This window comes from Sus scrofa, chromosome 17, assembly GCF_054392235.1.
Source record: "Sus scrofa isolate SSC_HxYL_T2T_F1_AM1 chromosome 17, Sscrofa_HxYL_maternal_Yorkshire_Landrace_v2.0, whole genome shotgun sequence".
Classification (NCBI taxonomy): Eukaryota; Metazoa; Chordata; class Mammalia; order Artiodactyla; family Suidae; genus Sus; species Sus scrofa.
This window is the reverse complement of record NC_139399.1, coordinates 61,103,528-61,129,204: the sequence shown is the minus strand read 5'-3', so window position 1 is coordinate 61,129,204 and position 25,677 is coordinate 61,103,528. Positions and strand designations below refer to the sequence as shown.

General features: G+C 47.5%; 1 protein-coding gene across 4 annotated transcripts in view; it reads left to right on the top strand.

Annotated features, from left to right (window-relative positions):
- Positions 1 to 24,962, top strand: part of ZFP64 (ZFP64 zinc finger protein) — an 88,351-nt gene extending 63,389 nt beyond the window's left edge. For 2 of the 4 annotated variants that reach the window (XM_021077225.2, XM_013985469.3), the window contains exons 6-9: positions 7,761 to 7,910; positions 8,121 to 8,183; positions 18,454 to 18,705; positions 22,149 to 24,962. In XM_021077225.2, coding sequence (XP_020932884.1) covers positions 7,761 to 7,910; positions 8,121 to 8,183; positions 18,454 to 18,705; positions 22,149 to 22,858 — 1,175 coding nt within the window. In that variant the 3' untranslated portion in view covers positions 22,859 to 24,962. Of the gene's footprint in view, positions 1 to 1,816; positions 2,405 to 7,760; positions 7,911 to 8,120; positions 8,184 to 18,453; positions 18,706 to 22,148 lie in introns of those variants that run through there. The other 2 variants (XM_021077226.2, XM_085002672.1) reach the window with 2 other exon arrangements.
- The last annotated feature ends 715 nt before the right edge of the window (positions 24,963 to 25,677 follow it).

Below are 25,677 nucleotides of genomic sequence, written 5' to 3'. Positions count from 1 at the left end.
AAAAGGGGTCTCAGATGTCTCCCAGCTTCCTTGGTAGGTGCGTTTTCCTCTTTCAACTTCCCCAGAGACACCCACTGTCCCGGAATGATCCAGTATCCTTCTGAGACATTCCAAAATGACACCCAGTAAACACAAGCACACATGTATGTTTTAAAACAGCTTTATGTATATGTGTAACTATACACACATTCTAAAAAATTTGTCCCAGGAGTTCCCGTTGTGGCTCAGCAGTTACGACCCCAACTAGAATCCCTGAGGGTGCAGGTTCGATACCTGGCCTCTCTGGTTGGGTTAAGAATCTGGCTTTGCCATCAGCTATGGCGGTGTAGATCATAGGCGCCATCGTCCGTTGCTGTGGCGCTGGTGTAGCCTGGCAGCTGCAGCTCCCATTCGACCCCTAGTTTGGGGACTTCCACATGGCCTGGGTGCGGCCCTTTAAAAACAAAAAAAAAACTGTCTCGAAAATCTAACTTTGACCAACTTCACCTGGTATTACACAAACATCCGTGCAATCAATTCACAACTTGGAAATCAACGGGAAGTTTAAGGAAAACAGCTCAGTTTTTGAGAACTATAAAAATACTCTTCTCGCAGGCAGTCCCCTAGGGTTTGTCAGCGGTAACCTCTCAGAAGGCGAAATTCAGACCGCTGCGGAAACCCCACAAGGCCGGAGCAAGCCACAGCAGAAAAACTCACTCTCGGCGCGGTTGCAAATACGGATTCCCAGGCCCCGCCCCCATGGATTGAGCGCGGAGCCTGGGTCTTTTTGAAGCAAGGCCCCCACGTGATTCTCAGGTTCAGGCAAGCTCGGGGCACTGCCCCGCCTTAAGTAACTCCCCAATTTGAAGAAAGTAAACACCTGGAGCATGTTGGTGGCTTTCATGCTCCCAGTTGGATGTCGTTTACCTGGTGCAGGGAGGGGTCCCCCTCGGGTCTCATCAAGGGCCCAGCCAGTCTGAGCACGAACGCCAATTAGCTCAACCCCCAGAGGACCACGCCTCAGTCACCTGCTGGGCAGGGCCCGCGCCCCTCTTGGCCCCAGGCTTCCTCTGTGTGGTCTCAGGCCCCGGGCGCCAACAGTCTCCAGGCGTGGGGGAGGGGAGGGATGCATGGAAATACTGATTCATGGGCCCCGCCGCCTGAAGCCAAAACTTTCGGAACCTGCATTTTTAACCAGCTCTTCCAAGACCAGTGGTTCACCCTGCAGTTGGAGACACTCTAGCCTCATTTAAATTCTCAATTCAAATATGCAGCCGCGAGGGGAGGTCGCGCTTCTCAACCTTGGCTGCACATCAGAATAACCTGGGGAGCTTTTTAAAAAATATATACCAATGCCCAGGTTTCAGTGCAGACCAATTAAATCAGAATCTAAAAGCGCGGCCTGTGCAGCAGCACCGCCTCGGCATCACCTGGGAGCTCGTTAGAAATACAGAAGCTCAGGCCCCGCTCCAGACCCACTGAGTCAGAATCTGCATTTTAACGAGATCCCCAGTGATTCGTGCGCACATTAAAGTTGGAGGAGAGCTGTGCTTCTAAAATTTTAATGGGCAAGCGAATCACCTGGGGATCTCGTTAAAATGCAGACACGGTTTCTCAAACTTTAATGTGCATGCGAATCACCTGGGGAGCTTGTTAAAATGCAGATTCTGATTCAGCGGGTCTGGGGTGGAGCCCGAGAGTCTGCATTTCTAACGAGCCTCCAGGTGGTGCGGGCTGCCCGGGTGCGGACGGCGCTTCCCCCGGAGTCCCGAGGTCTTGGCTCCGGGCCAATCAGCCGTCAGGGCTCTTGATAAATCGCCCCGCTCGGCTGATGAGCAGAATTGCCGAGACATGCGCGCTCCGGCCGAGGGGGGGTAATTTCCGAACTCCGGGAACTGGCTGTGTGAGGCTGGCCACTCGTCGGGACTCGTCCGAGCCCCGATCCTCACGCCATGTCGCGGCGCAAGCAGGCCAAGCCTCAGCATCTCAGCTCCGAGGAGCCTCAGCCTGGGAGCCAGGAGTTCGCCGAGGCGGCCCGGGAGGTGGTGGGGGAGCTGGGTGAGTAGCGCCGCGGACGCCCGGCCCGGGGTCGGGAGGAAGTTTCTCGGACGTTCCTCCGACCCGCGCGGGTGCGAGACCCCGGCCAACGGCCGTGGAAGGATGGGTGAAGCTTCCAGCTCGGGTTTCGGGGCTTGGACCTCGCTGCCCCCGCGCCCCCCTTGTAAATTCACCCTCTTCGGGTAAATTACGTGGCTCTCCGCATGGATTCCTGTAACCGCTCCCCCCCAACGCTTTTAAATGACGGTTCATCTCCCGAACACGTTGGAAGGATGCTCTCAGACCCCGTCGGAGGCTGTCTTCCGGGTGCGCTGGCGCCCAGGTCCCCAACCTCCTTGGCCCTGGGCTGGGGCTGTGCGCCTGGAAGGTGGGCTTCCTGAGACCCGCGCCGTAGGCATCTTTTTGGGGGATTGGAGGGAGGCTGTAGAAAACATGTCTGAGCTTCTGCCGAGACCCGGGGCTAGGTGCTGGAGAGGGACACAGCAACGAACAAGGAGAACAAAATTCCGCCTCTCCTGGAGCTTCTGGCCCAGTGGGGACGAGAACGATGGCACAGGAGATAAAGCAGTGGAGCGTAAAGTGTGTTAGGGGTGAGCGCTGGGGAAAACTAATGGCCGGAAAAGGGGGTGGGGGAAAGAGGGGAGGGAGTTGTCCAGGGGCGGTGGAAGGAAAAGCATTCTAGGTAGAGGGAACAGCCCGTGTTGGGGCCTAGGGCGTCGGCGAGGCTGGAGCCTGGGGCGGGGTGGCGGTCCGGGCTCCTACGAGGAGCCACAGTGGGGGGCAGGGAGTGAGCAGAGCATTGCCTCCGTCCCAGGCTGCGTGTGGCTCGAGGGGGTCTGAGCTGCAGGAGAGAGACTACCCTAAGCCCCTAGGGCACTATTTCTCACCTGGTAGGAGCTTTGGGAACTCGATAAATTTCTCAGTCTTACCCTCGGGCTCCCACTCCCCCCACCACCACCCCCTCCCCAGTTGGAATCTCCTAGGTAGGGTGGAGTCTGGGAATCTGCATTTCCAAGGCGCTTCCCCTTCTGATTATCTTGCCCTCTGATAAGACCAAGTAGGTTCCTACTGGACGGTCTGTCTCCTCCACCTTCCCTCCCGCCTTGGCTTCTGCTGCCTTTTGCTTAGCTAGTGGGGGGCGGGGGGAGGGGGAGGGTGGGGTGGGGGAGAAGTTCAGCAGAACTTTTTCTTCTCCTGCCTGAATTTTCCTGGGTCAGGAAGAGAGCAAGGATCTCTTTTTGGGGAAGGATCCAATCTCCAGCAGCACAGGTCTGTCTAGGGGACTTTGATGACCACAGGCTCCCAAGGTGGTGGTGGAGAGGAGAGAAGAAGCTTAACCACATCACTCACAAACTAATGGTCTGTATTTAAAGTTTGGCTGGGTGGAACTCCTATAACCGAAATATTATAAGTGCCTTTCTGCTCAACACCTAGAATGGGGACAGGCAGGTTTAATCAGAGGGTCTTTATGGGGTGGGGGCTGGGCTCCTGCCAGATCCTCTCTAAAAAAAGTGGGGAGCTAGCAGGATGTTGAATTTGGGGGGGGGGAAGTGATTTAAAAAGACAACTTCCTGAATAAGCACAGACTGTTTAGTAGAGCAAGTGCCATGGCCTACTTTTTATTCCTGCAAACAGCCCTTGGAGGGCACCTCCGGGAACCTTGGGGTGGGGGGGCGGGTTTGGGGAGGTGTTGGTGTTGTGCAGCCCCGGGGGTGCCAGGGCACCTCAACATCAGCCACCAAGGAGAAAAGCAGCCTAGCAACTGATACTCCCCCTCCACACGTTTTAGGTCGGCTGTGATGAGTTAGAGCCCTGCCCTCTTGAGTTTGAGACTGGGCCACTCTTCATTTGCAGATGTCTTTGCAACTTGCATAGCTTTTGGAGGAAATACAGTGGAGCGGGTCAGTTGGTAGACTTTGATCACCAGTGAAAAAACTAAGAGGCGCAGGAAAACAACCTTATCAAAGAAACACCAGCAGTTTCTCAAAGGGTCAAAATGGCCACTGTGTTAAACTGTGTTTTATCAAATGTGGCCACTCCCCCCATCCCCTTTCCAACTGGAAGGGTCTCTCCGCTCCAGCTGTACCTTTCTCTGGAAACTGGGCTTCTGATCTTTGCTTTCCTGCATGCTTTAAGGGGGAGGGAGTCACCTTTGAGGCCCCACGTGCCTCTGCCATATTCTGCCTGGGTGACCCTGTGTAGCCTGGGGCAATTTTCTGATAGTTGACCCATCAGTCTGCCTTCTGCCTGTCTTCAAATTTGCATTGCCCAGTGTTGCCGTCTCCCTGAGAATCTGGTGGCTTACGTGTGTATACATGAGTGAATAAAACCAGTAACACTTGTACTGTGCCGACTTCTGTATAAGGTTCTTACACATATATAAAAGAATTTAATCTTCGCCGAAACCTGTGAGATAGGGGCCATAATCTCTATTTTACAGATGAGGAAATTGAGGAACAGAGAAGTCAAGTAACTTACCCAGGGTCACACAGCTAATGAAGGATAGGGTTGGAATTTGAAACTTTGCAGCTGGCATCCCAGTTAGTTTTCTTAAACACTGTGCTTTATGGCCTCTCGCCAAGGAATGCCGAAAAGCTGAAGTCTAAGTCTGTGTGGGATTAAACACCCTCAGGAGTTCAAGGGCTTTCTTTTTTGAACAGGTGAATTGCTAAGCAATGCAAGGTTTTGTGTGTGTCTTCCTCAGAGGGGCCTAGTGATGGACCTCAGATCTGGCAAGTGGGGCTTCTAATCAGCTGGAAACGTCTAGCCTTCAGCTGCAGCTCCTCTGAGCTGGTTTCTCTTCTCACAGAACAGACATTTTCAAAGTGTGGTCCCCAGACCAGCAGCCTCAGCTGGGAACTTGTCAGAAATGAAAAATTGCCCGCTCTGCTCCAGACCTACTGAATCGGGAACTCCAGAGGTGGAGCCCAAGCCACTTGTACCTTAACAAGCCCTCCAGGCGACTGTGATGCACAGGTGTTGGAGCAGCCAGGGCTGGAAGTTGTACTTCTCCCATTTGAATGCCCACAGGAATCACCTGGGGATCTCGTTAAAGTACAGATGGATTCTGTAGGTCTGGGACCTGAGGGCCTGCGCTTCTCACCAGCTTTCAGGCTATGCCGATGTTAGGATTCTGGGGACTACCCTGTGAGTAGGGGCTTAGAGTGGCATAAGGGTATCACTTGTTGTGCTTTAAAAATGCAAGTTCCGGAGTTCCCGTCACGGCTCAGCAGTTAACGAATCCGACTAGGAACCATGAGGTTGCAGGTTCGATCCCTGGCCTTGCTCAGTGGGTTAAGGATCCACCGTGGCCATGAGTTGTGGTGTAGGTTGCAGGTGCAGCTCGGATCCTGCGTTGCTATGGCTTTGTTGTAGGCCAGCAGCTACAGCTCTGATTAGACCCCTAGCCTGGGAACCTCCATATGCCGCAGGAGCAGCCCTAGAAATGGCAAAAAGACAAAAAAAAGGGCAAGTTCCTGGGGGCTACCCTTAACCATGCCTACCCCCACTTCAGTCTGGGATGAGGCTTTGGAAACTACCCTTAACCTGCAATTCGGGGGCTTCTGGTGGAGGAGGAGGGCTGGCCCGTGCGCTGTAGGATGTTCAGTGACATCCCCGGCCTCTACCCACTGGAGGCCACGATCACAAACGTGTGCATGTGATCAAGACGATCAGAATTAGCCTCTAGGAGCCCCTGTTGCGGCGCAGCAGAAACGAATCTGACTAGTATCCATGAGGATGTGGGTTCAGTCTCTGGCCTCACGCAGTGGGTTAGGGATCCGGCGTGGCTGTGAGCTGTGGTGTAGGTTGCAGACACAGCTCAGATCCCACGTGGCCGTGGCAAAGACCACAGCTGCAGCTCTGATTCAACCCCTAGCCTGGGAACTTCCATAGGCTGCAGGCGTCCATATGCCACAGGTTTGGACCTAAAAAAAAGAAAAAAAAAAAATCCTCAGGCTGGTGTTCTGTTGTGGCACAGCGGGTTAAGGGTCCTGCCTTGTCACTGCAGCAGCTCGGGTCACTGCTGTGGCGCAGGTTGGATCCCTGACCCAGGAACTTCCATGTGCCGTGGGCACAGCCCCCCAAGAGAAAATACCTTCAGGCATTGCAAAATGACCCCCAGTTGAGAGCCATAGGACGAGGTCACTTGTCCAGACCCTGTGAAAGGGATTTAAGCACCCCAGCCACACGGCCTTTAACTGGAACCCCATAATAGCTGTGACTGGGCACGGTGTCCAGAATTTACAATTGCTCGTGCCTTTTAACTGAGGCAGGACAGTGAGTTCTTTTTACAGATAAGTGTTTGATAGCTTCTCGTGGTAAGAAGGTTGACCTTGACAAACCTCTCAGGGAAAACACACCTTCTAAGCCTGAGGCCAAAAGTCCCTGACCTTGGGCTGTAATTCATAAACTAGTTAATATATTTTTCTTTTAGGACCCAAGATATTGACAGTACTTCTTTTTACCCTGGTCTGAAATCCACTTGGAAGGAAATCTGTGCAGTCTTTTAGGAGAGTCTAGTCTTGGTGACAGAAAATTATCTGACCATGTTGACCCACAAAAACAGCACTTTCATGGGCTTCGGCCTTGCTAACAGGAGACAGTGAACTTCCCATTCCAGATGCTCAGTTTCAACAACGAGTTCCATGTGGCCAGTCTTATTTCTTGACAGCCATTCCCCTGCTCTGGGTTATTTTGAAGCACTTCAGGCATTGGCAGCTCATAAGTAGCCACTCCTAAACTACTAGAATGCTATTAAAAACGTTAATTTCATCATGCCTTGAAAAAAAAAAAATTCCATGTCAAACTTTGTGCTTCCCAAGGTCTTAGACAACTTTGACAATATACTGGAATCAGGATCCAAAAAGGCCCTGATGGTGCAGACCGTCATGTCAAGTCTTGAGTCTCTGGCTTTTCCATCCATCGGTCAATGTGAAACAATGGCATTTTTGTCCTGGGGACCGGTGGCACTTGAAATGTGGCCTGGGACCTGTTGCTGGATGGAGACAGTTAAGTTCACAAACAGTGAGCCCTTGAAAAGAGCTCGATCCAGCTTTCTGTCATCTCTCGTAGCAACGTTGGGACTGGACTGTCTTCCTTTATTCTTCCCAGTTGTTTTGTACAAATACTGGTCTGTGGGGTTCCCGTTTGGGCGCAGCACTAATGAACCCGACTAGTACCCATGAGGATGTGGGTTCGATCCTGGCCCTGCTCAGTGGGTTAAGTAATCTGGCACGGCCGTGAGCTGTGGTGTAGGTCGCAGACGCAGCTGGGATCTACTGTTGCCGTGGCTGTGACGTAGGCTGGCAGATAACAGCTCTGATTCAACCCCTGGCCTGGGAACTTGCATGTGAGGTAGGCGCAGCCCTAGAAATAAAATGAAATAGAAAATACTGCGATGGATTGGAAGGGACTTCATGAGCCAGGTCTTGCCCGCACCGTTTGAGACGTGCCATGGCCCAGTTTTGCAGTCTGGATCTTGCCCATGGTGTTCCTATCATGTTACCATGCCCCTTTGTCCCCTGTACTTGCTGTAAACTGGCACAGAGGAAGGACTTGGTTATGACCAAAATGTACATGGCTTTGAATTTCTTACTGGGGGTGGGGGTGGGGTGGGGGCGGGGTATGAGTGAAATAAGCCCAGACCTGCCGTGTATGACCAGACTCACCATGGTGCTCCTGTTTGACAAAGGAAGTCATGCTTCTTTTTGTGTCAATTTCAGGCTCAGACCTAGGTAATGATAGTCCAAAACCAACCTGTCCCTCCACTGACAGCAGCGATGCCCAGAGAGCCCATGTCGTGGCTCTTCCCTCAGAGTCAAAGGAACAAACAGTGACCCTTGGGGAGAAGACATTCAACTGCTGCTATCCAGGTAAAGAAGCCCCCTCTCTGTACCGGCCGTGGTCACGTGAGCTCTGTTGACTCGCTTGCTGACTCCTGGCGTTGCTGTGGTCGTGGTCACAGCGCAGGAGCACGGGGGAGGGGGGTTGGGGGAGGGAGCCGAAGTGTCCTGTCGCATCAGTGCTCAGCATGTGTCTTGCCAGAATTTCAGATTCAGTAGGTTCCCATTTCTCGTTTCTAGGTTGCCACTTCAAAACTGTCCATGGCATGAAGGATTTGGACCGCCACCTAAGAATCCACACGGGTAGGTACCCATTCATTTGTTCAAAACTTCAGTGCTAAAAAAAAAAAGACCCAAGGAAGTGGATATGAATGAAGTGCTGGGCATAGAGTGATGAGCAGGACAGAGATGGTCTCCTGAGAGGAGCTGTGACCTAACGGGGGGGGGGGGGTAGGTAACTGGCAGGCTAGGGGGAAAGTGCTGGAGCAGGGACCCTTGATCTGGGCTGGTTGTGACAGGCTTTTGGGAAGAGGAGCCTCTTCTGGTATGAAAGATGGTGACATAACCAGACAAGGAGAAGGGCAGGTTCCAGGTGGAGGGAACAGCAGGGCTGCAGAGGCTTGGAAGGAGCAATACAGATGGGGGTGGGATAGAACTGAGAGGTTGGCAGCTGGAGGGCTGTACAGAAGCCTTGTGGCCCTAGTCATCTTGGATAAGAGCAAAAAGGCTGCTTCCTAAAGGTGCCTTCAGAGCAACCAGCTGCTGAGACTACAGAGAAGCAGATGTGCTGGAGCAAAGGGATGCATGATCTAGAACCAGGGGCTGTACCCCGTGGCCCACGGGCCAAATCCAGCCTGTTGCCATGCCCACTGGCCTAACCATTATCTGTGGCTACTTGGTTAGAAATATATGACAGGAAGCTCACAATATATATTAACAGTTTTTTAAAAAGTAGCTACTTTGGTCTCTAATGTAGACCCTACACTAGCGTTTGTGAGTTAGGAAATTGATCTCTTTGCTCTCACAGAGACCAAACTAAATGGCTTAAAACATAAGCGGGTTTATCGTTTTCAAGCACAATTTAAAAAGAAAATTGTCCACAGCTGGTAGAAGAGCCACCATCCTTGGGGTTCCCACTGTGGCACATTGGGTTAAGAATCCAGCTGCTGTAGCAGCTTGGGTTGCCACTGGTTCGATCCCCAGCCCGGTGCAGTAGTAAGTCGACGCTGCAGCTCAGATTCAGTGCCTGGGCTAGGAATTTCCATATGCCGTGGGTGGGGCTGAAAAAGGAAAAAAAAAAGAACAGCCATCATCCTTAACATACAGCTTCACCTTCTGGTCCAAGGTAACCGCTCTAGCCCTCCAAAGCTCTCAGCCAGTGGGAAACAGAAGCAGGAGGAAGGGCTCACAGCATCCCTGCCTCGGGTCATGCTCTAGAAGCAGCATCACTGACCAGTGGGATATAAACAGAAGGTACCTGTGGCTGCATCAGGCACGAAGTGGGGCTAGAAAATGGTGTCAGGAAGGGCAGCCACATGCCCATCTGAAATGCTATCAAGAGGACAGCTTTCTGGATTAGTCTCTGCTGGAGATGGGCATTATGCTATGGAAATGAGAGAACCAAGGGCCAGCTCTGCTGGCTGGGAAGTGTGGATCATGAAAGGCCTCAGTGAAGCCTTGAAAGACAAGGTTGCCAGGATGACATCAGTAATAGCATGCAGACTTCAGAGCCATTTGAGCAAAGACAGTTGGCCCCAAACTAAGATCCCCCTGCAAGGTGGCACTGATAGGCAGCTTTGCAGGGGGTGAATCTGTCCTGAGAAGAAAGGAGTTCTTCTCAGTTGGGGCAGGGCTACTGCCATCTAGTGGATGGAGGCCAACAGTGCTGCCAAAACCCTGCAAAGAATTGTCAGGCCTCTCAGGTCAGCAGTGCCAGGACCTAGAGAGCTGCTCTGGGGCTGGAATAATGTTTTATTGGAGTGATACAGAGCAGGAGGGGGCTATAGAAAGTAAAGCGAGGCCCTGTGCTTGGTGGGATTTTTGGAGTCAGGGAGGCAAATGTGGGGCAGACCTGTAACTGCTCTGGTAGATGTACACCCAGGCTACTTCTCTGGACCCTGAGGCAGCTGCCTGGGTTCTTCAAATCTAGAACCTCAAGGAGTTTTTGTTTTTATCTTCGGTTACAGCATTAGAAGTTAAAACCAAAATGTAATATGTAACTGGCTTACTGTTTGTTTTTTTGTTTTTTTTTTTAAATAAAGTATTTTTCAAAACAAAATGCAGCAAGTAGCACTGTGTACACATTTGCAACCCTGTCTTGTTGAATAGTCAGGTGGCTTCTCCTGCCTCTCTGCTGTCTAGGTCCATTGCCATGTTTTGGCCGAAGTAGACGAAGAAAATCTGGCCTTATATATGTAAATGGAAATGGAGTCATTTGACAGTTTTTTCCAGATAACTGTATTCCTTTCATGCCATACTGAAACACAACAAATGATAAAGATGAGTTGCTCTAAAGAATCTGCAGTCATGTCCATAAACTTTTCACATTGTCAAATTTAAGTGCATTGGTCTCTTTTCCACTTTGCATGGCTTACTCAGGCTTGAGTTTTTGAGAGTCATGCATTGGTCATTTGGAAAACGCCATTCCTAGCTAATGTACACAGTTCCAAATGTTGAGCCATTTCATTGTCCCACAGGAAAATAATCACTTTGTTAATGTTACCAATCGCATCAGAAAAATCAAACTAGGGAGATACAAGCCTGTGGTTAGTGAATAAGTTCCAAGATCCTAAGGTTCATTTTAGCACCAAATCTTATCATTGCAGTGGTGTGGGTAATTTTCCTTGAAATGACGAATTCCCTTAGTTCATATATAAGAAAATGTCTGCCAGATACCAAACCTGAAAGTAACCGTAGTTGGTCAGTTCGTTCATATCGAATGGTGCTGCACAGAAAAAGCTCCTAGTGTGCAGTGCAGCGGTCCCACAGGTACTTGTTCTCAAGACAACCAGTGTATTTTGGTTTTACAGTGGAAGCACCTAATGCACGCCTCCCATTTCATTGCACAGAATATTAAACAGGCGTAATAAAGGCTTACTCAGGGGGAGAGACTTAAGTACAGCTGAGCCCTGAATAATATGTGGGGGACTAGGGGTGCTGACCTTCCTTGCAGTCGTAGACTCCCATTTAACTTATAGTTGCCTGCCCAACCGTGTCCCTTCACTGAGGGGAAGGAGGGAGAGAGAGAACGTTGCACAAATGCATCCACGAAGTTCGAACCCATCTTGTTCAAGGGTCAACGGTGATGGTCTTGACTGCTCGCGGGGATAATCCTCAAGGAAACTGGTCCTGTCTTCTCTTGGGCGGGCGTGGCGGTGAGGAATCTCAGGGCTTCTGGTAGGGCTGGCCGTGACGTGGAGGCACCAGCAGCCCTGCCCTCACCATTGCTTCTGCATCACTGTAACTCAACAGAGAGACTGCAGACTCAACCAGAAGAGTAAGAGGGACCCCCAGGTACTTGCAGGCTACGCTTTGAGCCTCGTGGAGGTAGTTTGACAGGTGGATACAGGAGTGGTTAAGAATAGGGCGTCGGTGCACCTAGAAGGCAGTTTTGCTAAGGGCATGTTGGGGGAGAGTAAATGAGAAAGCTCGGTTATGATCACATGGGAGAAGTCTTGGAAAATCAACTTTTGAACTTGGATCTTCGTATTAACTTTATTCTAGAGTTACGTTGGTTTGTTTTCTTTATATACCTTACATGCCACTTTGTCCTGAATGGAAACAAAAACTAAATTTTTAAATGCACTATGGAAATAGTAAGGAATGGGGAGGAAGGGCAGGATAGAAAACGCTTTATTCCTATTTTCCCATGTAAAATCTTTTTTTTTAATTAATCAAATGAATTTATCATATCTGTAGTTACATAATGATCATAACAATCCAATTTCACAGGATTTCCATCCCATAACCCAAGCGCATCCCCCCACCCCCCAAACTGTCTCCTCCGGAGACCATAAGTTTTTCAATGTCCGTGAGTCAGCATCTGTTCTGCAAAAAAGTTCAGTCTGTCCTTTTTTCAGATTCCACATGTCAGTGAAAGCATTTGATGTTGGTGTCTCATTGTATGGCTGACTTCACTTAGCATGATAATTTCTAGGTCCATCCATGTTGCTAAAAATGCTGATATTTCTTTTAATGGCTGAGTAATCTTCCATTGTGTATATGTACCACATCTTCTTGATCCACTCCTCTGTCGGCCCATGTAAAATCTTAAGAAAAAAATACTATTGGTAATTCTGGTTAGAAGATTTAACAACAGCATCTATTTTCTCCTTAATATGTTGAGTATATATTGCTCTTACTTTCAAGTTTTTAGTCATCCAGGTAAAAGGTGACAAAATCACATTGTTTGAAAATTCCCAAGGACGGGATGGGTTCTTTTCACCACCTCTGCTTCCATAACCCCTTCCCACCGGCTTTCTGCCTGGGGTAAATCACAAAAGTAGGAGGAGGAAGCACAAAAGTAGCCCAAAAATCTTAGACGTTTCACTTTATCAGAAATTGAATTAAGGAGTTCCCGTGGTGGCTCAGCAGAAATGAATCTGACTGGCATCCATGAGGTCTCAGGTTCAATCCCTGGCCTCGCTTTAGTGGACTAAGGATCCAGCATTGCTGTGAGCTGTGGTGTAGGTCACAGATGCAGCTCAGATCCAGAGTTGCTGTGGCTGTGGTATAGGCCAGTGGCTACAGCTCCGATTCAACCCCTAGCCTGGGAACCTCCATGTGCTGCAGGTGTGGCCCTAAAAAGACAAAAAATTAAAATCGCACCCCTATGTTACATTGCAGCATTATTTGCAATACCCAAGATAAGGAAGCAGCCTAAGTGTCCGTGGATAGATGGATGGATAAAGATGTGGTATATGTGTACAATGGAATGTTAGCCATAAAATTACAATTATATAACATTACTCAGCCATTTGTGACAACATAGATGGAGAATGTTATACTAAGTGAAAGAAGTCACAAAGACAAATGCCATATGACTTATTTAGAATCTACACAAACATAACAGTGGACTCAGATACAGAGAACAAGTGGTTGCCAGCCAGGAAGGGAGTGAGGTGAGTGAAAGGGGTGAGGGAGATTAAGAGGTACAAACTCCTTTGTTACAAAACAAATGAATCACGAGGATGAAATGTACAGCGTGGGGAATAGAGTCAATAATATTGTAATAACTTGGACAAGGTGATCGCTAGATGAGAGCCGTTTTCGTCTTTAATGTATAGAAATATCCAGTCACTATATTGTGCACCTGGAACTAACAGTAATACAGGTCAATTATACTTCAATAAAAATGTAAATTAGAATACCAAAGAGCTGTGGTTCAAATGGATAGAGCTAGAATAAATATGGAGTAGAAGGGAATTCAGAAACTGACCTGTGATCTGCAAATTCAGCACCTGATAAAGGTGGCATTCCAGGTGGAAGGCGGAGCAGTTAAAGTGACCCATGTACCAGGACAGTCAGTGGCTCATTTGTGCAGGTTACCTAATGCCTCACCTTACAGTTCAAATTCTGAATACGTTAACAAGTTAATATTTTAATTGCCTAGGAAACAGGGGAGTCACAACATTAATTAGTTTATTTTTGTCTTTTTTAGGGCTGCACCCACAGGGTATGGAAGTTCCCAGGCTAGGGGTCAAATTGGAGCTGTAGCTGACAGCCTTCGCCACAGCCATGCCCGATCTGAGCTGCATCTGCGACCACCACCACAGCTCATGGCAATGCCAGATTTTTTTTTTTTTTTTAATAATGTCTTTTTGTCATTTCTTGGGCCGCTCCCGTGGCATATGGAGGTTCCCAGGCTAGGGGTCTAATCGGAGCTGCAGCCACCGGCCTACACCAGAGCCACAGCAACACAGGATCCGAGCCGCGTCTGCAAACCTACACCATAGCTCATGGCAACGCCGGATCCTTTACCCACTGAGCAAGGCCAGGGATTGAACCCAAACCTCATGGTTCCTAGTCAGATTCGTTAACCACTGTGCCACGGTGGGAACTCCAATGCCAGATCCTTAACCCACTGAGTAAGACCAGGGATCGAACCTGTGTCCTCATGGATACTCATCAGGTTCTTAACCTTCTAAATCACAGTGGGAACTCTGGAACAGGTAGTGCTGACAGGAGCAATACTATTTTCAAATGAATTTTGTGTTCTCGTCAGGCCCCTTGCTGTCTTATTTATTCTGATAGTTCAAGCCAACTCTTTTGGGTTGTCTGGGTGACTACTGCATGCAAATGATGAGATTTCCTTTTTTTTTTTTTTTTTTTTTTTTTTTTAACTTGATTGGAGTGCCTTGGTCTTGATGCTCCAGATCAGAGGTAAAGGATAGCAGTGAAGTAAACCATCCAGACTGTCATCTGTACTCTAATGGAATACTTGGATTTTTTTTTTTTTAAACCACCATTTGTTGTTCAAGTCCTTAGGATTCTTGTAGAGATTGTTTATCCTGTTAACACAATTTTTCTTATTCCATGCCTTCTGAGGTTGGTTTGGGGGTGTATGTTTTGCTTTGTTGGAGCTTTTTTTTCACCAAGAATGATGGTTGAGTTCCCTTGTGGCACAGTGGGTTAAGGATCTGATGGTGTCACTGCTGTGGTATGGGTTCAGTCCCTGGCCCAGGAACTTCGACATGGCATAGGCATGACTGGGGAAAAAAAAAAAAAAATCATTGAATTTCAAATGTTTGGGCGTCCAGTGTTTGTGTTTTGTATTTCTTCACTTGGCATCGATAACAGGGTTAAACTACTCCGAAGCGAGTTGAGGCTTGTTTTTTCATTCCTTATTCTAGTAAACAATGAATTGAATGTGGAAACACTTTGCCTGGAAAACCGGGTAGAATGTGCCCATGATATTCCTTCTGATTTTTTGTTTCCAGAGGCTGGAGAGGGGGGCGTAGATTAGGCTGTGATGCATGTCCATCTCTTTGGCCACTGGGGACTGCCCTGCACAGCCCCCATGTCCCCACAGAGCTGCCGCTCCACTCCTGGGGCCTTCTCTCTGCGAGCCAGCTGGTGGAGCAGCCTGTCTAGACCATAGCAGATTGAGGGCATTCTTGACCTTTTTTCCTGCTGTGGACGCCTGGCAATTTTGTGAAGCCAACACACCTTTCCCAGCACAATGGTTTTAAATATAAAATTATATTTAACTGTATTAAAGGATACTTGCTGTCATCAAAGTGTTGAATGTGTAGTATTTTAATAGACTCTAAAGAGCAGAAATGTCAGCAGCGCCTGGGAGCTTGTTAGAAGTGCAGAATCTCAGTCCCCATCCCGACCCCAGAATCGGCCACTGCCTTTTACTCGTTGTTTCTGTGACCTGGGCTTGAGAGATGCCGAGATGCTGGTCTAGCGGTACCAACTTGCAGTTGTTTGAGGAGGAGGTTCTAAGAATCGAATGTACAGTGTGGCTGCTGGAGCTAACAGACCGTATGATATACTCAGAAGTTGCTAAGACCAGATCTTAAGCATTCTTACCACAAAATGGTCACTGTCTGAGATGATGGAAATGATTATAAGCTTTAAACTTAAAATTAACAAATCTTACTGCGGTCATCATTTCTCCAGATACACAGGTATTAAACCATCACATTATAAGCTTTAAACTTACATGTCAATGACTTCTCAAAGCTGGGTGGGGGGCGGTGATCTGCACTTTAGTGAGTTCTCCTGACCCCCAGACGGTCAGTTTGCGCAGTGGCGCGGAAGCCCTGCGTTTAAGGTTAGAATCCAGTGGCTGGTCTACTCACGGCCTTCATTGGGAAGTAGTGATGCGCAGCAGTGATGCTCTGAGAACTGCACCACGTACAAGGTCGTCTGAACATGGCTCGTGTCTGTTGATGAGGGTCTCAGGTACCATTCTTTGTGTGGTTTATTGATTGCATCCATGATCGGAGGACACGTTAAATTCCAGTTAGAGGTAATACAAAAAAATGTCATCCTTTCCCATAAAAGGTCTTGGATCCCCTAAATTGTACCCATGAGGCCCAAATTGAGAACTCCTGGTCTTCACATAAAGCCAATATTTTATAAGCGAAATAACCTTTAAAAATTCTGAACCGCTGTTTTGTACACCTGAAACTTAGATAATATTATACATCAACTATAACTCAAAAAAATTTTCTTTAGGCTCAGATTGTCACAGGTCATCCTGGCAAGAGAAGTGTGGCCAACCAGGCACCGGCCCCTTAAAAGAATTTGCCTAATAGTGACTCATCAGTTTTGCTCGGATCAGTTGGTCTGAGCTGGTCACATGTCCAAGCCTACAGGCGATAGGGCCCATAGGGCCATCAAGTACGATTCTCCTGGGAAGAATGGCAAATATTTGAACAACCAACCATTGGCCTCAGGGCTCATCTCTGACATGGCAGTTTTTCTAAATGGTTATTGTTCCTTTTTCTTGATTCTGACTATAATGTTTTCTCTTCCTGGACCCCTCCTGTTTTATTGAGTCTTCTAAATTGATTGGGTAAAGTTCTACTGAATAGTCACAATTGCCTTTGTCTCTTGTCCCCTTTCTCTTTTCCAGTGTCTATTAAAATGGTTCTCAACCCAGTGCAGCTTTGTCCCTTGCCCCCTTCCCAGGACACTTGGTAATTACTAAGGACATTTTTGGTTCTCAGAGCTGGGGAGGAAGGTGCTACTGGCATCTAGTGGGAAGAGGTCAAGGATGTGGCTAAACATCTGAAAGTGCACAGGCCTGCACAGCCAAGAATTACCTGGGCCCAAGTAGTTGGAGTGCCAAGACTGAAAACCCTGGCCTATTGGTATCTTCTCTTTGAGCAGACCTCCCTTTTTAATGGCCATGTTTTTTTGTTTTTTTTACTTTCAGCCTTTTTGTATGTTTGTTTTGCTTTCAGCCATTTGTTTAAAATGAACTTCGTTCACAAACATTCTGAAAAGCGATTTGATTAGGCTGTGGGTTTTGCGACATGGAGCTCTCACTCTTTTTCTCTTGGGAGTGTCTAATCTGATTTTGATTCTTTTTTTTTTTTTTTTTTGGTCTTTTTTTGCCTTTTCTAGGGCCGCACCCTCAGTGATTGTGATTCTTGAACAAAATTTATTTTAAAATATGGTCTATAATTTTCAAGCTTTTCTTTGAAAAACCTTTTGTACAACCCTGTTAGATCCATACGTTCGATTCACATCTACTTGGCGAGTTCTCAGTTCAATAAGAAATTTTTGGTGGCTTTCACTATGATGTGTTTTGCCTAATATTGATATTTGATTTCTTTTAGCATTTTCCTAGAATATTTTTCTATCGTTTTCCCACTTTTTTATTTTTAGATGTTTTAAGAGGATTTAGATACCTAAGAGAGATTCTCTTTTGAAAAACATAGTTGACATTTTTAATAAGGAAATGTATTCTATTTATATTCATTGTACTTAATGACATTTAGTTTGATTTTTACCTTATGTTCTGTTTTACTCCTTTTTTTGATGATTGGTTCTCTCTTGTGGTTTGGAAGCAGTACTTTCCATTTCATTACTTATCTCCCACATCTTATTCACTTCCCTGGGGTTTTTTTGGTTGTTGTTGTTCTTATGTACACAGTTGAGGTTTGATACCGAGTCATGTGTCCCCTGGCTTTATTTTCTGTCCCCACTGAGTGCTACTTCAACTACAGGATTCTATTTCAATAAGTTCTGTAGAACTTTGTAGATACTGTTCCCATCTTGCTACCATCCAGTGTTGTCTGAGGAGTTATGTGCTGATCAGGACATTTTTTTTTCTGAAAGCTTTATGCTCTCGTCATTCTTGGGCTTCTGAAATTGTACCACCCTGCCTCTTAAGCCATCTTAAGACCCATGTCTGTCTTTGATGCTGAGAAATAATTATTTTTCTCTAACGTCAGGTCCTTAGGTTGGGCATGGCTTCCTGGTTCTGGCTTTCCTCAACTTTTTGGATATTGGGTAGTTTTTATTGGGGTGTGGTCAGTCTGGAGTGGTTGTAGAGGAAGGGTGAAGCATAGCTGGAGATGCTCTGGGCGTGGGGTTCTCTGTTCTCCAGGGTATCTCGGCTACCTGGGGCCTTTGTGTTGTTTCTCTGGCATAAGTGTCCTCACGTTCCTAACAGCCTGGGAAGTAGAGACCGTTGCCGGTTGTGGTTTAGTACAATAGGGCAAGGATCTACCGGACTCCTCTCGATACGGTTCATCAGCAAGTGAGCCAGAAAGCTGTTCCAAGACCCCTCCACCTGCCCGCTCTGATCTTGACTGCTGTAACCACTCTGGTTTTCCCAAACAAGCTTGGGTCTGTAATTTTCTCCTTCAGTCTGATTTTATGTCTCTTCCTTGGGATTCTTCAAGAGTTCTGAGCCATCAATGAATAGCACACCTTTTTGTTTCCCAGCATGTGACTCTTGACCTCAGTGTCTTCCTGTCTCGGAGTACCGGGTCAGCAGGGAGAAGCAGAGCCCTGAGCTCCGGTGACCATCCTGGTCAAATCTCTTTGTTTGCAGCCCTCTTGTAGAGAAAATCCCATAAAACCTTGCACCTTCCTTATGTGTTTAAAGGAGACAAACCACACAAGTGTGAGTTCTGTGACAAGTGCTTCAGCCGCAAGGACAACCTGACCATGCATATGCGGTGCCACACCAGCGTGAAGCCCCACAAGTGTCACCTGTGTGACTATGCCGCCGTGGACAGCAGCAGCCTCAAGAAGCACCTGCGGATACATTCCGACGAGCGGCCATACAAATGCCAGCTCTGCCCGTACGCCAGCCGCAACTCCAGCCAGCTCACCGTCCACCTCCGCTCCCATACAGGTAAGTCTCGGGCCTCGAGGCCTCTGGGCCCCCCTGGTTGCCCAGCTCCTTAGGATCATTTAGTTAAAGCGCAAGCAACTTAAATGACATCAGGGTGTAAATAAGGAAATTTGGATCTCCGGTGGGGATTGTGAAGCTCGTAGTTTCTTTCGCCAGGAAAACGTGAAAGTCTGATAGCTGGGTTTCTAACCTGGGACACAGACTCACCAGGGGGTGATTACCCAATTCAGCAGCCAGGGAGCCAAGGATGTATTGAAGTAAAAGTCTGGGTAGATTAGGGGTTTCCATCATTTCACTTAAACTTTGATTGTGTGGCTTAATTCAGAAACCTGTAGCGAAATCACTTTGGATACAGTTGCAAATCACAGGCTTCTAGTTCTAGAAATTCAACTTTGTAGAAAGCTTCTTCTTCCCCCTCTGTGCGACCCTGTTGAAATAACAAGCTAGAACCAACACATCATGGCACAGAAAATAAGGGTTGGGGGGGCTCATAAGGAGGTTCATAAAATAAGAATTTCCAATGAATTTATGGAAAATGTCAAGCAGACAGTAAGATACTAATGTCTGAAATTGAGTAAAGAGGGAATTCCCTAGTGTCTAGTGGTTAGGACTTGGTGCTCTCCCTGCTGTGGCCCAGGTTCAGTCTCTGGTCTGGGAACTGAGATCCCACAGTGAGCTGCTGTACGCCACAGCCAAAAAAAAAAAAAAAAATTTTTTTAATTGAGTAAAGAAACTATGTCCCAGCAGACAAATGGGAGGTAGCCACAGAGTTGAGCCAGTGACTTTTCAGCCAGTGTCTGACTGCCTTTAGATTTCTAGACTTGAAACTGGTATTAGGTTGGCTGCAGTGGTCAGAGAGGTCAGAGAAGCAGCTGAATGGAGCCTATTGGCAAAATGGCCCAAACTTTCCACTAACAGGTAACACCCATGGCACCTAATCCTTAAACCAGTCTATTCTTCCTTAACTTAAAGTGTCGACTCTGGATTATAAGTCATCTGTAGGAAATGGGTAATCTAAAATGTGCCAAGTCTAACATCCTGGAGAGAACAGAGTGCTTGGGTAACTTACAAGGATTTTTCAGTTTTAATCGGTATCCGCCCCCTGGCAGAAGTGTTGCATCCAAGAAGAGTTCTTTGAAAAAAGGTAGTGAGAGCCAAGAGCTATGAACTGAAATAGGATGAAAAGTTTAAAAAAAAAAAAAAAAAAAAAACTTGCCAGAGAAGAGAAAAAAAGGTGGAGAACTGACAATAAAAAGATAGAAGTCTGGTTTCTGACTAGGTCTAGGAGGAAAAGAAAAGTGAGAAAATGAAAGAAGAAAAATGTTGCAATTCTCAGGGCCATGAGCAATGAAAGGAGTTACAAGATGCCACACAGGACAAAGGGCATGCCGGAGAGTTCCATACCTAGAAAGACTTCTCAGTAATAGTGGCTTGTAGGAGATGGTGGAACAGTGCCCTCAAAAGTTGAGAAATGATTTGGGATGTAGACTTCTATACCCAGCCAAACTATCTCAAGTGTGCCATTAGACTAGACAACAGTGTGCAAGGATTTGGGATTTTACTTGCAGCCAACAAGCTAGTGGGGGTTAATGGAAGATAAACTCGAGCAAAATGAGGAAACAAAATCTGCCATGAGATATTTGATAAATGAATATCTGAACATAGCTGACTGGGGCGGCAGTAAAGGGAAATAAAACGATGATACTTATATGAACTATTAAGAGCAAATTCAATAACTCAAACTCAGTCTATAAGAAATTCCATGTAAAGTGTTATGTAATTAAAAGTCTGGGATGACTTCCGAGATTATGGTGAGATGCCTTTTCCTCAACGCACAAGTCAAGAAGCAGCATAAAATGTAGCCCCAAGTGAACATATAACAGAATCAAGGGAGGGGCAAGATAGGGCTATGGGATTAAGAGATACAAATGACTAAAAAACAAGCAACAAGGATATACAGTTCAGCCTAAGGAAATATAGCCATTATTTTGTAATACCTTTAAATGGAGTATACTCTGTTAAAAAAAAAAAAAAAAAAAAAAGGACCACTTACGTTGTATACCTGAAACTAAAACCGTAAATCAGCTATACTTCAATTAAAAATAAAAATCAATGTGACCTTGCTACTAGCAAAACAATCAACTGGCCCAGGTGTGACAGTGGCCCTTATAAGGAGGTGGATGTAATCCCAGAGCAGAATTTGGCTGTGGTGAATATCACACACTCAATCATAATATAAATTACCTATAGTTTGATTCCACAGTTGAAAAGAACCAGTTCAAGCCTGGGGATTCACAAGTCAATGCAGTAAAGCAATTTCGGAAAAGCATGGAGAAGTAGTATGACAAAGAGGAAGGAATCTTCAGACTTTTCAAGCTGATGGACTGTTGAGGCTGTTCCTCAATTTAGAAAGTGATGCTAGGAGTTGCCGTCGTGGCGCAGCGGAAACGAACCTGACTAGTATCCATGAGGACGCGGGTTCAATCCCTGGCCTCACTCAGTGGGTTAAGGATCTGGCATTGCTGTGAGCTGTGGTGTAGGTCAAAGATGCAGCTCGGATCCTTTGTTGCTATGGCTGTGATGTAGGCTGGCAGCTATAGCTCTGATTCGACCCCTAACCTGGGAACCTCCATATGCTGCAGGTGCGGACCTAAAAAAAAAGCAAAAGGAAAAAAAAAAGAAAGTGATGCTAGAAGAATAGAAATCACAACCCACAGGATACAGGAGAAGGTGGGGGACAAGGATGGAGGTGTAGGATGAGAAAGAATCTCATCTTTCCTCATAGTCAACTGACAGTGATGTTTAAAGTAATTTCAAAAGAACTAAACCCTTAGCAGTGCCTCCAGGGAGTACAGAGGAGGCTACGGCATTTCATTGTCTGTCTTCTGCTCCTACTGCCACATTCATGGGTTAATTTTATAAATAAAATTCAGTCTGTCATTGCAAAACTACAAAATCTTAATTAAGACAAGCCAATTAACCGATTTAATAATACAGCTTTAATAATACAGTTTAAACACTAAAGGGAGCACGTTTATAAATCCAGCTAGATTTGGAACAGTTTTATACACCATAAACCACATCTCTTCCTTCCATGTCCCGTTTTGGGATGTCAAGTTGAGTGATTTAGATTCAAAACTCATGAAGAGTGTGCACTTGGATGCCATGATGCCTGAATTCAAATCCTTGCTGTTTGGCCATGGTCAGATAACTTGACCTCTCTGAGCCTCTATCCATAAAATTGGGGTGATAGTACCCCCTCATTGGATTGCTATGAGGATGAAGTGAGCTAATATACATGGTAAGTGGTGGCTGTAGGAAGTGACAGGTGATTGGTGTTCAAAGACCCAGCCATTTCTTTGTGGCCAGGTGTTCTGCCTCGTGTTTGGGGGGACTGCTGTGTTGCCTGCCTGCTCTAATGGAAACACACCTTCCGTTGCTAGGGGACACCCCCTTCCAGTGCTGGCTCTGTAGCGCCAAGTTCAAAATCAGCTCGGACTTGAAAAGGCACATGATCGTGCACTCCGGGGAGAAGCCTTTCAAGTGCGAGTACTGTGACGTGCGCTGCACCATGAAGGCCAACCTCAAGTCGCACATCCGCATCAAGCACACCTTCAAGTGCCTGCACTGCGCCTTCCAGGGCCGGGACCGGGCCGACCTCCTGGAGCACAGCCGGCTGCACCAGGCCGACCACTCCGAGAAGTGTCCCGAGTGTAGCTACTCCTGCTCCAGTGCGGCCGCCCTGCGCGTGCACAGCCGGGTCCACTGCAAAGACCGTCCCTTCAAGTGCGACTTCTGCAGCTTCGACACCAAGCGGCCCAGCAGCCTGGCCAAGCACATCGACAAGGTGCACAGGGACGAGGCCAAAACAGAGAACCGGGCCCCGCAGGGCAGGGAAGGGCCCCATGCGGGCAGCGCCCACCACGTGGCCAAGATCGTGACCCAGAGGGCCTTCCGCTGTGAGACCTGCGGGGCCTCCTTCGTCAGGGACGACTCTCTGCGGTGCCATAAGAAGCAGCACAGTGACCACAGTGAGAACAAGAACTCAGGCCTGGTCACCTTCCCGCCCGAAAGCAGTGTCTCGGGGCAGCTGGGCGCCCTGGTCTCCGTGGGGCAGCTTGAGACGTCCCTGGAACCCAGCCAGTGCCTCTAGTTCCACCAGAGAGGGTGGTCAACTGTCCAGATTTCCAGACACATGCCCCAGCCGGGCCCTCTGCCGTCAGGCCATCGAGCCAGGCTTGAGTCACCAAGCCTGGGGACCCCTCCAAGTTCATAGGCCTGCAGAGGTAATGGCTGCAGTCACTGACGCCCCACGATGGAGGCCCCACGATGGAGAACCCACTCTATGCCACTCTCTTCTTCCGAACTGTCCAAGCAAGTTGCCTTGGTTCCAAGGTGGGGGGTCCATCAAGCACTGCTCTATCCAGTAAGGATAGTTTCTTCTTGGTGGATGCCAGGTCTAAATCTGATCCGTCTTCCATGAAATTATGAAACTAGATGACATGGAAAAAACTAACACTACTCTGATGTGTAGAGCCAGAAAGGTCTGGGTGATGGTGGGGTCTGGGGTGGCCAGAAAAGTTCGGTTTCCTGACCTACGTGGTGGTTTATGCCTTACGCATTTTTGTGTGGTTCCTTTTATCTGTTGTCTTAAAATAAAAAGGCAGACTCGTTTGTAGAAGGATGAAAGAGGGACAGCCCACTTTTATGTTCTCCCATAGACAGGTTAAGGTGGCAGTGGGGGTCGCCAGTGCCGCCCCGCCCCTTAGTAATTTCCTTAGAAATGCACGGAAGATTTCTTCGTGTCTTGGTGCCGCAGAGAAGCGAAATGCCGTTTGATCTGTAGGTGGCGCCAAAGATCAAGCTAACACTAGCGCAGCCTGTAATTGTGTGTTGTGAAAATTCCACATTTGTGTACTTGTGTTCGTAAAGAAGAGACCAAGGGCCCAGTGGGTCCTGGGCTTGGTTCTGGGACATGTGATGTGTAGGAAAGCCCGGAACTGGTGTCTTTGGTCACAGTAAGCATTCGGTGTTTGCTGAACCAACAAACAAATGAAACCCCAGACCTCTTGTAAAATGGACACTTTACTTGATGAGAACTTAGAGGTGGCTGTGGAATGCCAGCCAGTGGGTATATAATTTATCCAAAGTTGCTTTGTTCTTTTCTTCAAATACAGTCTTTGTTTAATACAAGTTCTTATGTGTCCTCAGCAAGCTAAATGTCTGTGCTTTTAAAACACTGAATAGATCCCGTTGTTTTTGATACATGAGGAAAAGATGTAAAAACAAAATTTTTTTTATAAATTGTATACGGGGGACTATTTTACTTAGGGAATAGTAAGAGGTCCAGAGCTTATTTTAGAAACTGTTTGAACAAATCTGATTCCATTTATGTTTGACCTTGGCCGCGTGATAACACACTGTTGAATCTTCATGTAAGAAGAAAAGGCAGAGATGACGGCAGAGACCCTCGGTCGAAGTTACCGCTTCTTGGTTTTGGAACTATTTTCGGTTGTTCGCAAGTGTCTGGTTACTGAATTCTGGTGCGTCGTACGCATTCTGTTGTCCCCTTTCTGCCGTTTGTCATGAGTCTTATCTGTGTTTCTGTTCTAGTAACAGAGGGCTGTTGACCTTTCAAGTGGGAACCCATAGATCGAAATCATAAAAACGTTCCTTGTACTTCGGGTGTTATGGCTCTTCAGATAAACAGGAACAATAGCAGCCCTTTTAGAAGGCACTTTTTTCACCGCTGTATAGACTTCAAGGGTCTTGGGTCCACACTGGTGTCACCTAGAGGTTTGACCTAGCAGACGTGAACGCCCAGAGAGGTCTGCACAATGTTTAGGACCGATTGCTAAATACGTGGGGCATTATGGAGCCCTAAGTTCTCTTTTCTGACGAAACTCTGTGCGCCAAGGCAAGCAGACAGAAAAAGAATGTGCTCCAACACAGCAAAAAAATCATTCAGGAAATGGGAGCGTGAACGGGCTAACAGTGCTCGGAGGAGACTGAAAAGACACAGCTAGGAGTTCCCATTGTGGCGCAGTGGAAAGGAATCCGAATGGTATCCAGGAGGTTTCGGGTTCGATCCCTGGCCTTGCTCCGTGGGTTCCGGCGTTGCCGTGCGCTGTGGTGGAGGTCGCAGACGCGGCTCGGATCCCGCGTCGCTGTGGCGTAGACCGGCAGCTGTAGTTCCCCTCACCTGGGAACTTCCGTATGCCGTGAGTGTGGCCCTAAAGAGCAAAAATAAATAAAAATAAGTAAATAAATACACAGCTAATCACCAAATAAAACTGGGAAAAAGCCGTAATAGCTAAGAGGCCGCTGACATGGCACAGGACCAGAAAGGCAGCGTTTCTCTGCCCTCTTCCATTCTGCCAAGGTCGCTGTGGATCTGAAAGGGGAAATTGATGAATGAGTATGTTTGCAGTTTGACGTCACCTGGACTAGAGGCCAGGGAACTTTTTTTTAGTTAAGTGCCAGATAGTAAATATTTGGGGCTTTGCTGGGCTCGGTCTCAGTCGAAACTCTTCCACTCTGTTCGGCTCTGTAGCACCATCCCTCAGCTCTGCCACTGTCACTGAAGCGGCCGAAGAGAGTAGGTAAGTGAGTGGGTGTGGCCGTGTGCCAGTAAAACTGTATTTACAAAAAAACAGGCTGTGAGTTGGAAGACCATCTTTTGCTGACCCCCTGAGCTGGGCTATTGAAGGCAAGCAACAAGGTAGGATGGGAGAAATACTGAGAATTCCAGGTTTCCTGGGGTCCCTTCTAGGAAGGGGCAGCCTCATGCAAGAGGCAGATGGGTTCCAGGCGAGGCATTGAGAAACGCTGTCTCCTTTCCATTCTTTTTCGGTGCAGCTGTAGAATCTCCAGCAGAGAGTCCAGAAATCAAGTGACACTCTCTTGCTGTCCTCTACTGAAGGTTCTGAGCTGCCTTCTAAACGCTGTAGAACGTGCCTACCTTTGTCCCTG